At 39.3% G+C, this 14557-nt stretch overlaps 1 protein-coding gene across 1 annotated transcript; it reads left to right on the top strand.

Moving 5' to 3' along the window:
- Nucleotides 1-8563: 8563 nt before the first annotated feature.
- LOC126712347 (uncharacterized TPR repeat-containing protein At1g05150-like) lies at nucleotides 8564-11532 on the top strand. The gene has a single exon (XM_050411645.1). The coding sequence runs from the start codon at nucleotides 8850-8852 to the stop codon at nucleotides 11244-11246; it is 2397 nt and encodes a 798-aa protein (XP_050267602.1). The 5' UTR covers nucleotides 8564-8849; the 3' UTR covers nucleotides 11247-11532.
- The last annotated feature ends 3025 nt before the right edge of the window (nucleotides 11533-14557 follow it).

Raw genomic sequence — 14557 nt, 5'->3', positions numbered from 1 at the left:
AACCCCATACCTCCATAGGCTTTTGACCTACACAAAGTGCGCCATTTTACCCAATGAATACATCTTCTTGTACCACGTTGTCCCCACCAAAACTGACGAATCAAAGTCCCAATCTCCTGGCAAAGTGAAATAGGGAGTTTAAAGCAACTCATAGAGTAGGCTGGGATCGCTTGTATCACTGCCTTTAGAAGGACTTCTCTACCAGCTTGGGAGAGGAGCTTCTCTTTCCACCCTTGGAGCTTAGACCAAATCCGATCTTTAATGTATGCCAAGCTTGCTTTCTTTCGCTTACCCACAAAAGATGGTAAGCCTAAGTATTTTTCATACTGCTTTATCTCCGGAACCCCCAACAAATCTTTGATAGATTCTTGGACCTCTATGCCCGTATTTTTACTGAAGAACAGCGTTGTCTTTTCCCGATTAAGCTGTTGCCCAGAAGCTTGCTCATAAGTAGCCAGAAGGGTTTGTATGTGATGGCATTCCTGTAAAGAAGCTCTACAGAAAAGAAGACTATCATCTGCAAAAAATAAGTGGGTTAAGCGAGGTCCATTTCTGCATATAGATATACCTATAATATCACCAGAAGTGGCCGCTTTAGAAATAAGGCCATGCAAACCCTCTGTAACAAGGAGGAATAGGTATGGAGAGATAGGATCCCCTTGTCGCAATCCTCTGCTAGGATAGATGGTTTGTGAAGGCTCCCCATTGATCAGAATGGAGTAAGAGACAGTAGTAATGCACTCCATCATAAGATCAACCCAACGGTTATGAAAACCCAACTTTCTTAGCAAGCATTCCAAGAAAGATCATTCAACTCGGTCATACGCCTTACTCATGTCGAGTTTGAGAGCCATAAAACCTGTGGAGCCAGTTTGCTGAGTTTTCATGTAGTGTAAAGTTTCAAATGCCATGAGGATATTGTCTATGATTACCCTCCCAGCTTGAAAGGCACTTTGATTCTCAGACACAATAGAAGGCAATAAAGGATTCAATCGGTTTGCTAGAACCTTTGAAATCAATTTATAAATAACATTACACAAACTTATCGGTCTAAACTCAGCGATTTTTACAGGATTTTTCACTTTAGGAATAAGAGTCACATATGTGTAATTGAACTCTTTAGGGATATAACAAGAATGTAAACAATCCAAGACAGCTTTAGAGACATCATCACCAATCAAAGGCCAAAAAGACTGAAAGAAAAGAGGAGGCATACCATCGGGTCCTGGAGCCTTAAGTGGGGCCATCTCCTTCAAAGCAAGATCAACCTTTTGTCTCGTAAATTCTCTAGTTAGGTTGGTGTTCATTTCTTCAGTGACTATTGGTTGTATCACTTCCAAAATACCTTGGGCATTGGCTGGTCTCTCCGATGTGAACAACCTCGAATAAAACCCAACTATAATATCAGCCACCTGCTTAGTCTCTGTGCACCATGAATTAGAATCATCCAATAAACCCATAATCCTATTGCGTCGAAATCTCCGAGAAGCTTTGTTGTGGAAAAACCGTGTGTTTTGATCACCACACTTAAGATGCAAAGCTCTAGCCCTCTGCTGCCACATTAAGCTCTCTTTGTCCAACAATTCATTAACCTCCAATTTTAGTAATCTCACTGGCTCATAATCTGCTCCTCTTGCCGCAGCAAATTCAGCCTTTTCCAGAAGTTTTGATTTTTCCCCCAACTGCTTCCTCACGCTGCCAAAGGATCTCTTGCTCCACTCCATAAGCCTAATACCACAAAGCTTTATTTTTTCATGCATCAACGGAGAGCTTGAAACAGGGGAAGGAGACAGCCATGCTTCCTTGACAGTATCACCACACCCACTTTCTTTCAACCACATGTGTTCAAACCTAAAGGGTTTGCAAGGTCTATCTGCAACCCCTTCAGGATTAATAATAATGGGATAATGATCCGAAACATTGGACCTAAAGCAATGAACTCTAGTAGCTGGATTCTGAGCAAGCCATGAATGAGTAGCAAGAGCACGGTCAAGTCTCTCCAATACCATGGTATTACCTCTCTTGCCTCTCCAAGTATATTTTTTCCCCACAAAACCTAAGTCCATGAACCCACAATCATCCACAGCTTCTCTGAATTCACTCATCGCTGCTGCACTTCTTAGTCCCCCTCCAAGCTTTTCGTGTGACATTAGAATTTCATTGAAGTCGCCGGCACACAACCATGGAAGGGTGTATTTCTGATGGAGAGTACGCAGTAAGCTCCAAGTATCACTTTTCCGGCTAGCCTCCGGAAACCCATAAATACCCGTGAACCTCCATGAATCCTCCTTCCCTTTGTTGACTATAACGTCTATATGGTTGAGCGAAGAGGAGTCCACATCAATCTGAATTGTATTCTTCCATAAGAGGGCCAAACCGCCAGCCCTTGTCACTCTAGGAACTACCCATTTCTCATCAAAATGCAAGTCATCACAAATCTTAGAAAGCCTATCATCGTCTGCCCATGTCTCGGCCAAGAACAGGACAGCAGGATCTTGCGCCCGCATAATCGATGCAAGCTCATGAACGGTGCGTTGGTTCCCAAGCCCCCGCATGTTCCAGCACAGCCAACTCATTGGAATCGGCGGGGCTGCTGGGCAGCCTCCACCGTTGAGAAAGAGAGTGGCTGTGTAGCCTCATTCCGTTGCAAACGACGCTTTGCTTCTGGATGTTCAGAGGAAGCAGCTTCAACATGGCGCTTTCCCAGCTGTGCAACGTTATTAGCTTCTATGTAATGAATATTGGGCCGAGCCATCCTCACCCATTTAGCTGAAACTTCACTTACCAGGCCCGGTCTCACTATTGGGGCCTTTTTACTTCCAGTGCTTGGTGGGCTTAGCCCAACACGGGCCTCATTAGACCCAGTTACTTCCACCATGTCATCCAATGAATTATCAACAAGCTGGCTAACCCCATGCAGATCAAAATCCCTGGACGTGCGCTCCGAAATAATGGGATTGATTGTCTCATCATTAACGGCCTCATGTTGACTCTGAAAAATAGGCGGTGAATCCGGCTTGTCTGAATTCAAGTCAGCATTAAATTCATCCTGATTAGGCACACCTTCCTTATCTGGTTTTTCCTGTTGCCAGCACTGAACATCCGGCTCTCCTCTCCGATTGGATTTCAACATGGAAGACGCCCTTTCTTTGATTTTCTGTTTCTGTGTTTCAAAATAACCAGGCACACAAACAGAATTTTTGTTTGAGGGATAGAAAGGCAAGGCTCTAATGCTAGAATCATACCTTTTGTCCTTTAGCTTGAGGGTGCCATTACTCTGTATCCATTCTTCGCAGTCCTTATCGGTATGGTCCAGACGTCCACACCAATAACAAAGAATTGGTAGCCGCTCATACTTAAAGGCCACCCATGACTGCTCACCATTCTCCAAAGTCACCACTCTACCACGACAAAGGGGTTGAGTAACATCCACTCTAACCCGGACCCTCATAAAACCTCTTCCGCCCAAGGGAGAATTCCCCGGCACATGTATCACCTCTCCAATCGATGCACACAAAGCTTCAGTCGTAGCTTGGTTCATGTATGTAATCGGTATGTCATGCATTTGCACCCAAAAAACGGTCTCCTTAAACACCACATCACGCAAAGGGAGGGTTTTGTCAAAGTATTGTAATACAATAACATGCTTGTCAAAGCTCCATGGCTCATTGCGTAAGACCCTTTCCACATCTGATTTATTTTCAAATAGAAACAATAATCGGTGTTCACCAAGATTTTGGATCTGAAACCCATTCTTTGATCTCTAGATAGGGTTAAAAGTGCGCGCTACTGCTTCCACATTTAGAGCTCTAGGTGTGAAGAACTTCGCCACAATCGAGAAATCTTGAGATTTGTGCTACGCCTAAAATTTGAATTCACCCCCTTCCCTGTCTGAGAGGGATAGTTTTTTCCATCCATTCATGATATCGTCCATAGATAAAATTGTGAGATCAAACACTCAAAGCACTCACTGTTTCCCGGAACCCCAAGAAACAAAGCCCTACAAGCCTTGATAGTAAGCTAGTTACTTCAAGGATACAAACAAAAACACTCACAAGAGCATTCTACAGTCTAATGGTAGCAGGTGTTGGAGCCCTGAAAACCATTAGATCAGAGAAACAACCACACCATTAGATCAGAGAAAATTTGGCATATGACAATAATAGGAGTACACATGAATTAGCATGTACACACCTGATTGTTAGATAATAGATTGTACACATGAATTAGCATGTAAACATAATTTAAGTGCAATATGAGTAGTGTTATGTCCACAACATTTTCACAACAAATTATATGTGGTAAGTTGTTATTGGTTCTAATTTAAAATTCACAACTTAAATTACTTTTTTACCTACCCATAACAACATACCACTTATGATTTGTTGAGAAAGTGTTGTGAAAATATTGTAGATATAGCATTTTGTAATAATTATTCATTTATTGACTTATTGTTTCACATTAAAATTATGGAATAAGTTCAAAAACAAAATTGTGTAACGCAACAACCTTCCATTAGTTCTATTTAATTTTTCATTCACCAAACATTGTGGCCACGAAATTCTCTTAAAAAAAAAAAAAAAACCTATTCTCTCCATTAATTAAACCTATGTTGATTACTTTAATACATCAAAATCAACCATTCATACACAATATTATCTTGCATGATAGTTCAATAATCCTATAGTTTTTTTTTTTTTTTTTGAGAGTGAATAATCATATAGTTCAGAAAGAAAAATAGCATGGAATTTGTATTTTGTATTTAAATTGTGAGTTTTATTCAGACGTGATAATAAAGGTGGAAACAAAAACAAAAAAGGCGTATTCATGATATTAAAAATCGACTTGGAGAAGGCGTATGATCGACTGGAATGGAGCTTTGTGAGAAGTATGTTAGTGAGATTGGGGTTTCATTTTGATACTGTGGATTTAATCCTTAGCTGCATTTCCTCTACTTCAGCATCCTTACTCTTCAATGGGAGTCAGATTGGGGAGATTTTTCCTTCACACGGCTTGAGGCAAGGAGACCCGATCTCCCCATACATATTTATTCTATGTATGGAATTCTTGAACACCCTTATCAACCTGAAGTGTAAGGAGGGAAGTCGGAAAAAGATTAAAGCTTCTCATAGTGGACTTGGCTTCTCACATATTTTCTTTGCTAATGACCTCTAAATCTTTGCCAAAACTGATGAGAGCAATATTAAGGCTATAGTTGAAGTGCTAGACGAATTCTGCCAACTCGCGGGTCTAAAAATTAGCAAAGCAAAATAAAAAAATTCTTTTCTCGCCTAATGTCGCAATGGAAGAAAATGAGGGAGATAGTGAATCAGACAGGCATTGGTGAAACTCACAACCTTGAGAAATACCTTAGATTCCCTATCATTCATAAGGGTAGGAGACGAAATGAATTCCAATTTGTTGTGGAGAGAATTCAAGCCAAATTGGTTGGTTGGAAATCGAAGTGCCTTTCACTGATGGGAAGGTTGGTACTCATAAAGGCAGCAGTATCCTCAATACTTGGGCGGAAAAAAAGAAGCTCCACTTGGTTGGATGGAACAAGGTTAGCACTCCGATTGACATGGGGGGTCTTGGAATTTTTGAAATGAAAGCCAGAAACTTTGCCATCTTGGCTAAGCTCTGTTGGAGAATTGCCTCTAGCCTGGATATGCCTTGGGCTCAAATGCTTACAAACAAGTATCTTACTCCGGCACGCCTAAGGGGTGAAACAAGAAATTAGACCGCCTCTTGCATTTGGAAAGCTTGTAAGGATGGAGGTATTGTTTTTAATAAGGGTCTGAAATGTTCCATTGCTAATGGGGATAAGGTATGTGCATGGGATGACTTTTGGCTCCCATCTGGACCTCTTAGAAATCAAATTGAAGGGCCTTTAGCTAATGGGGAGAATAGGCTATCGGTCAAGAGCTTTTTAGCTAATATGGATAGCATCTCTTTTAATCTTCCTCACAGGATTGTGCAAGAAATCAAAGGCATATCTGTTGCGGCAAACCCGAACCAAGAGGACATCTTAGTTTGGGCTTTCTCTAAGGATGGTTCCTTTTCCCTTAAATCTGCCTACCTCATTACTAAAGGGTTTAACATCTTGAACCTTGAAACTAGTCATTATCAATGGGTGTGGAAAGCAAGCACTTCACCCAGAATAAAGTTTTTTCTTTGGTTGTGTGCTCATCGCAGTGTTCCTATGAAGGAAGTTCTTGGTTTAAGAGGGTTAAATCTTGACCTAACTTGGGAGTTGTGTGGAGGAAGTCCCGAATCCATCCTTCACACTCTCAGAGATTGTAAGGTGGCAAAATCTATGTGGAAAGACTTGAGAATTGAGGAAGGTAACCTGGAGTTCTTTGGGTCGAATCTGGAAGTTTGGCTAAAAAATAATTGTGAGAAGACTAGCATGTATCCAAGACCCTGTGTGCCTTGGAAAATCCTATTCCCGCAAGCGATGTGAACTTTATGGTTGCATAGGAACAAGGCTATTTTTCAAACTAGGAAAATTGAAGAGGGCACAAGTGCTTGCTGTGTTAAAAAAAGGAGTGGAGTTCTATGTCATAGTCCCCAATGGCCCAAACAAACCAAGGAGAATGCAAGTCCAAGTGAGATGGCTTAAACCCCCTAGGGGATGAACAAAGCTTAACACAGATGGGTCAGTGTTTGGGAGCCCGATGAAGGCAAGTGGGGGTGGCATCCTGAGGTGCAACAATGGTGACTAGGTAGCTAGATTCACTCGCAAACTCAGAAACATGCCAAGCACTGTTGCTGAACTGTGGGCATTGAAGGATGGACTTACTGTGGCCAAGCAGCTGGGGATTGAAAATATTTGTATTGAAATGGACATTGAATTTATTGTACACCTTGTTTCAAGTCCCTCAGTAGTCAATCTAATGCTTGAACCTCTTTTAACTGATTGCAGGAACCTGATAAAGACCTTCCCTAATCACACGGTGGCACATGCGTTCAAAGAAGCTAATGGTTGTGTTGACTGCCTTGCTCGTATGGGAGTAGATCTCAACCATGATTTTGATGTTCATCTTTTGTATAACTCATCGGATGTGGTTGTTGATTTACTGGCCAAAGAGAAAGCTAGAATTGCTTATTGTAATAGACTTATTGTTCCTTAATTTTAATCCAAGCGTCGTTTACCAAAAAACAAAGATAATAAAGGTGGAAAGAAATTTGGATTTTTTTTAAGGTGTGCTAGATTTGGATTTTGTGTGATTTGTCATTTTATTCATCTCCACGGGTTGGTATTGGATCACATTTGCCATCCTCATCCACCAACGCCAACACCAACACATATACAAGGAATGTGGGCTCCAGCCTCCAGCCTCCCACTATAATTATGTTTGTAAAATTACCCACGATGATGCATAGTACTATTGCATTGAAATAGACTAAATATTTTTTTTTGGATAACTTTGATCTCTAAAGTTTACTAAAAATTTATGTTATGTTCTTAAAATTTGAAAAATATTTTTTTTTCCTCTAAATTATTGAAAAGTTTGTATTTTGTCCCTACACTAAAAAATATTTGACTTTCTACCCATAAATTCTAATAAAGATCATTTCTCATTATCCTTAAACTCTAATAAAGATCATTTTTCATCCCTAAACTATTTATAAACTTAAATAATAATTTATTCATTTTTTTTAGAAAAGATTAGATATCAAATGATACCATGTGAGCGTTTGGGCAGGGCTGCAAGTTGCGTTTCAGTCTTGCGTTTTCATGCCTTTTTTTTATTTTTTTACTCTGCAGTGAACAGTAAAATCACTGTGCATGAGACAAAAAACACTATTCGTACACTGTTCATGCACTGTTCATGGGTCCCATGACACTATTCACACATTTAAAAATTATTTTGCTACAGTGTTTTCAGTTTTCAGTTTCAGCAACAATAAGCTCAATCCAAACGGACCCCATGTCATTTATATCAAAATTCAATAACCAAAAATATTTTAACAAAATCCTTGAGAATGATAGTGAAATGTTGATGTGCTTATTTTCCATACATATAAATTTTTTTCCTTATGGAGAAAAAAGAAGAAGAAAGACTTTTATTTCTAAAAAGAAAAAAAAAAAAAAGAAAGACTATTTCTTTTGAAAGACTTAAAATTCAAGGAAACTAAACGGTCCAGCTATTAAAAGTGACGGTTGAATGATATAAATTTTCATTGTCAAGTCCACAACACGATTCCCATCCAAAAAAACAAAGGGTCCACAACACGACATCCTGTTAAGTGAATTACGACCCAAACTGGAAAACAATGGCCCCACCATCCAGCTGGCTAACCAAACATCTCTCTCTTTTTATCTTTTTTCCTAAACCAGCCATTATATATATACATGCCGTACCCAACTCTCCTCACTCCTCACCAATAACCAAACTAAAATTTTAAATTTAAAACCAATCATAATTTAACTAATTCTTGTTTTTGAATGAAAGTGCAGTTAGTTGCAAAAACAAAAAACTAAAATTAAAAAAAAAAAAAAACTCATATCATCATCACAGCCATTGAGAAATATAGAGAGAGAAAGAAAGATAACATAGAGAGAGATACAGAAAAACCAAAAAAGAGAGAGTTCCTCTCTCTCTCTCTCTTTCTTTCCTTTTCTCCTTCGCTTTTGGTCAGCTTTACAGATCCAATGACAGAGAACAAAAAACAAAAACAAATCACTCTCTCTCTCTCTCTCCACTACTAACCCAAAATCATGCTCTCAATCACACATTTAACTAACCCCACCTCATGAATTAGCCTCTAATATATATACTCAAAAATATATATATATTTTTTTGAACTCAGATTTTGTGTCTGAAACTGTTGAAAACCTAAAAATGGCGACAAGAGGGAGCAGATCAGAGAAGGTGAAGAGAATTTTCCAACAATTCGATGTGAACCGCGACGGAGGTCTTAACCGAGAGGAAATGGCGGCGCTAGTGGTGGCGGTGAACCCTAGAGTCAAGTTCAGCGACGAGCAAATCAACGCGATTCTCGACGAGGTTTTCCGGACCTACGGCGAGTTCATCGACGGCGAGAACGGTTTAACCTACGAAGGGCTTTTGCGGACCTACGACGACGGTGCCGGTGACGTGGACCGTGACTTCGACGCGCTGGGGTTGGAGCTCAATTTGGATGAAGCCAAAGGCATTTCGGAAGCTTCGTCGTCTTCGATAGCCGATGAGAGAGCACTCGGCCTCGAGAGTCAGAAGAAGCAGAGAATCGCAGCCTGGGCGATCTCGCCGAACCACGGGATCGTATTCGACGACACGTGGAAGATAGTCGAGGACATGGAGATTTTGATAAAGAGGTTGAAATCGAAGCAAGCGAAAGATGGGAAATTGAGAGGTGAGAATTTCGATGCGTATTCAGATGCTGGTTGGTCAAGGGAGCTAGGACCTTCGACTGAGATTTCAGACAAAAGGGTGTTTTGGGAAGAGTCTGGAGCTGACTATGCACTGTTTGTGAAGGAGTTAGGGGTTTTGAGAAGCCGAGCCGATGGGGCGAGGTCTAGAGAGGAAGCTTTTGATGGGCACATGGCAATTGGTAGAGTTTTGTATGAACACCAATTGTTTAAAGAAGCATTGGTGAGTTTCAAAAGGGCTTGTGAATTGCAACCTGTGGATGTGAGGCCACATTTCAGAGCTGGGAATTGTCATTATGTGCTTGGGAATCACAAGGAGGCGAAAGAGGAGTTTTTGTTGGCGTTAGAGGCCGCGGAAAACGGTGGGAATCAATGGGGTTATTTGCTTCCACAGATTTATGTCAATCTCGGCATTGCGCTGGAAGGTGAAGGTATGGTTTTAAGTGCTTGTGAGTACTATAGAGAAGCTGCTATACTTTGTCCTACACATTTTAGAGCTTTGAAATTGTTGGGTAGTGCTTTGTTTGGGGTAGGGGAGTATAGGGCAGCTGTTAAGGCTTTAGAAGAGGCTATATTTATGAAACCGGATTATGCTGATGCACATTGTGATTTGGCGTCGGCTTTACATGGTATGGGTGAGGATGAGAGGGCAATTGAGGTTTTTCAGAAGGCTATTGATTTGAAACCCGGTCATGTGGATGCTTTGTACAATTTGGGTGGGCTTTATATGGACTTGGGTAGGTTTCAGAGAGCTTCGGAGATGTATACTAGGGTTTTGGCTGTGTGGCCGAATCATTGGCGGGCACAGCTTAATAAGGCTGTGTCTTTGTTGGGGGCTGGGGAAACTGAGGATGCTAAGAAAGCTTTGAAGGAAGCATTGAAAATGACGAACAGGGTTGAGTTGCATGATGCAATATCACATTTGAAACAGCTGCAGAAAAAGAAGGTGAAGTCAAATAATGGGGGTGCCAATGGGGAAGGATCATTTATCATTGTGGAACCCTTAAAATTTAAGACTGTGGGGGAGAAAACCATGTTGAGACAGGACTTGGCATGTGCTCTTCAAATTAGGGCCTTTCAGAGGATCACTAGGTTGGGTCGTTGTGATTTGGAGGTTCTGAAGAAGGAAATGATTGAAGGTGATGTGCCGGTGTCTTATTCTGGTAGTGGCATTCCGGAGAAATCCATACGTAAACCTATCTTGGAAGAAATTCTCCGCCGTTTACTTAATTTCCTGAAGCCTGAGACTTTCCAAGGAGCTGTCAAAGCCATAAACGAGAGGATACTGTCTGTCTTGGATGAAGCGGGTTCAGGCAGGGTGGATTTGGGCATGTTTTTTGCTGTCCTTGCACCCATTTGTAGTGGCCCTCCTGAGAAACGCAAGCGTGTGGCTTTTGATGCTCTTTTGTGGCGTCCTGTGAATGAAGGCATCTCGCAGATTAAAAGGGTTGATGCTGTCAGATATGTCAAATTATTGAGAGCTATCTTTGTCCCTTCTCAAGGGGTTAGTGAGATGCTGGAAATCCATGGAGAAACAGATGCTTCACTGATGTCTTACACTGAATTTCTTGTCATGTTTGATGATCCTGATTGGGGTTTCGGTATCATGCCCACTCTGTTGAAGCTTGAAACCGGAGATAGGAACCGACATGGCCAACATGTTTGCTCTGTTTGCCGCTACCCAATTATCGGGTCCCGCTTCAAGGAGATGAAATCTCATTTTAGTCTCTGCAATCAATGTTACAGTGAGGGAAAGGTGCCTTCTACGTACAAGCTGGAGGAGTACAGATTCAAAGAGTATGGAAGTGAGGCTGAAGCGATGAAAGATAAGTGCATGTGCTTTAATGTGCAATCGCATAATGGTCCATAGCTAGAAGAATTTAAAAGTTTTTCTGTATTATCTCATCATGTTATTCTAGTTGTTTTTTTTTGCAAATATGTTATTCTAGTTGTTAAGTGTGAGATATATAGTTCATCAATGTGTTCAGCAAGCATCATGCCCTTGTATAATAAAATGTTTCACGTGGTTGCTCTCAATTGTTGTTATCTAATAGCAACTGTAGGATCCCTCTCCCTTCCCCTTTTTTTCTTCTCCCAACATTCGTGGTGTATATTACCTTAATGATTTTTGATTCTTTGTGTAGAATTTATTTTAACTGATGAGTCCATATTTGCATTAGGGGTCAGTGGCTTTCTATTTAGAATATTATAAATGAGTTTAAATTTTAATTGAGGCATCAAATGGAGACAATTTTCTGTTTTTGGCCTATAGAGTCCTAAGAATATAATTTTCAGTGATAATGAATTTTTTTTCTTTGGTGGACACGTGTCCGAATCCGGACGTGTCCAGTGGAAATTTCCACTGGACACAAGCCGTGTCCTTTTTCTTTTGCTTGCATTTGACAATAACTTGACATGACTGGAATGACACTGAGATTTCATCTGTAGATGTGTAAGAATCAAATTAGTGCTTAAGAAGACTATTGACACTGGACATCATCAATAATGATGGAAGTTATGAAAGATTTTTTTTTTTTTTTCCTTAAAAAATGACAAGAACTCGTGAATCAGCAGTCTGTAGATTGATGATTGTGCTCTGTAATAGAGGTCTTTGGAATGTTAAATCAAGGTTTTAAATCTTGTTCCATTGCAGAATTGTAGTACTATGTTGATACTAGACGGCTAGTTCTGCTTTAGTAAATATAATAACCAAAATTATGGATTCCTTACTGTAATTTGTCTCATATTTTTCCCTTTCAAGCCGATTTTCATAAGTTGTATGCTAATTGCTGGAGTCCATCTAGAATGTTTGTGCGCCATGTCTGTAAAGTTCTTACATGATCATCATTCGACCTGTGACCTGACAACTTGGATTCCTTAGACAGGTATTTAGACCATAGTTCCATAGGAACGCTTTTTCCAGTCAGTCAGTCGCACAAGGGGGAGGGGCAAAACTTAGGTATGTGCATTTGCGCGATGAACAAAACTTAGATACAGCCACATAGCTGAATTTAATTTTCTTTAACAGAGGGAACAACTTTTATGTTGCATTGATCAATGCAGTTATATAATTGAATTTAACTGTATAACTGAGGAAGTAGAGTACAGTAAGGTACAGTTCTAAGAAAATGTACTATGCACACAGGTTAGAGATCATTCTTGGTAAGGAAGTGGTCAATTAATGAGCTCGTGTAGTGTGGTCCTGTTGGAGGGTGATTAGCTAGAGGGTCCTTACCTATACTTCTCCATAATTTTCTGATTTAAACTTTGCCATTTGTCAACCTTTTTGAAAGGGTCAATATAGTAACCGGCACGATCAATAATTCAATACCAAAACGGCATTGTGGTGCACTTATTTTTGTCTTTAACATGCACAATAAGTCTCTGTACTATAACTACACCAAGAATTAGACGTGCCACATGTTGAAACTTCTCAAACGGGTTTAGCTTCCAGTAAATGCTAGACTTGGTCGTGTAGAGGATTTTACAAAATGTTAACATCTTGCTAACTAAAAGGTCAAATACGGCGTTTGTTTGTTTCTAACTTTCTCATCATCTAGAAGAGGATTTAATGGCAATTATGGTCTCTATAAACTGAAAAAGCAACCATAAAGGACAAATGTGAAGCAGTGACTTCGAGTGCAGTTATGGACAAGCAATTGCTTTGTTTTTGAGAGGTATTAAAACGGTGGGGCATTTGGGTAATGAACTGAGTTCTGTTGTACAAGTAAATCCTCGAATTTTTATAGGCTCTCATTGCTTTTTCTTGTTTAGAATCTGCTCTCATTGCTTATTATTTGCCTACAATTAACTGTGTTTTAGTTGCCTTCTTGCAATTTCTGGCATAGTTGACCCTTTCCAACTTCCAATTGGTAACATCTATGGCAACGAAACTATAGTCATGTAAAATGGTTGTAACAAGGAAACCGGCCTGGAAAAAAATATAGTTATATTTGTCTATTCGCATCACTACCCGCCACCTAAATTTGTATTTATATTTTGTTTAATAATTCAATTGTTATAACAGGAGATGAGAGATTTGAATTCTGGATGTCATTAACACACCAAAAAGTGTCAATTAGTTGAGTTACAAGACTCTCGACAGATTTGTATTAAATTAATAAAAATAAAGAAAATAAAAAGAGAGGAAATGAGGTGTTTACATTATCATTCAGAAAGAGTTTATTTATATAAAATAAAAATTAAAAAAAAAAAAAAAAAAAAAGAGCATACAGAGAGAAGTTGACTGAGCCTTAAGTCAGAGCTTATTTTGTTGGAAAATATCAAAATACTTCATGCTTTAGTATAGCCGGGTGAGAACAACATTGTCGTGATTGAAAAGTTAGAAACATCAAAAGCTACTGATAATGATGCTTGAGTTGAAAAACTGAAAAAGCCTAACTGTCATGGGGCAATTGAATGCAGTATTAAAAGCCTTAATTAGTGCACAATTTAATAGTTGTACCAGTAGGGCAGTTAGTAGGGACCAACTACATAAAAAAAAAAAAAAAAAAAAAAAAAAAAAAAGAAGAAGAAGAAGAAGAAGAAGAAGAAGAAGAAGAAGAAGAAGAAGAAGCAGGGACAAACTAGTTTGGATGTGTCATTCTCTTCAAAATTTGTATCATTTTTATTGAGTAATGTTATTGTTACAAATTATTTTACAATATTTTTACAAAATGTTGATGTGACTAACCTCTTATTGATTTTCATCTAGGCTCACTACTAATATTACTTTTTTATTTACTAATAATCATTCATTACATCAGCAATTTGTAAAAAATTTTGTAAAATATTTTATATCACATTATTCATTTTAATTTGGCTCATTTAGGCTGGTTTGGTGGGGATTAGGGATGACAGGCAATTTGGTTTCGTTTATGGGATTCAATTTTTTATTTTTTCCCCCATATATTAATCATTAAGCCATGTCCACCCTAATAATTTCAAAGTTTCCTTCTTTTATTTTTACTCAGAATGAAGTCGTCATTGAGGCATGTGCTATAATTATGCTATGCTACATTCATATAATGGAAATCATTATTAAAAAACTTTTAGTAGCCAAACCAACAATAAGTTTAGCCACGAGTCTATGACTAATTGGGCTATCACAGATCCACAGTCAAACTATCATCTGCTCTCATTTATCTAAATTTCTCTTTTGGGGCAAAAAGAGAACGGAAT

The sequence above is a fragment of the Quercus robur genome, chromosome 2 (assembly GCF_932294415.1).
Source record: "Quercus robur chromosome 2, dhQueRobu3.1, whole genome shotgun sequence".
In the NCBI taxonomy this organism is placed as follows: Eukaryota; Viridiplantae; Streptophyta; class Magnoliopsida; order Fagales; family Fagaceae; genus Quercus; species Quercus robur.
This window is presented reverse-complemented; position numbering and strand designations above follow the sequence as displayed.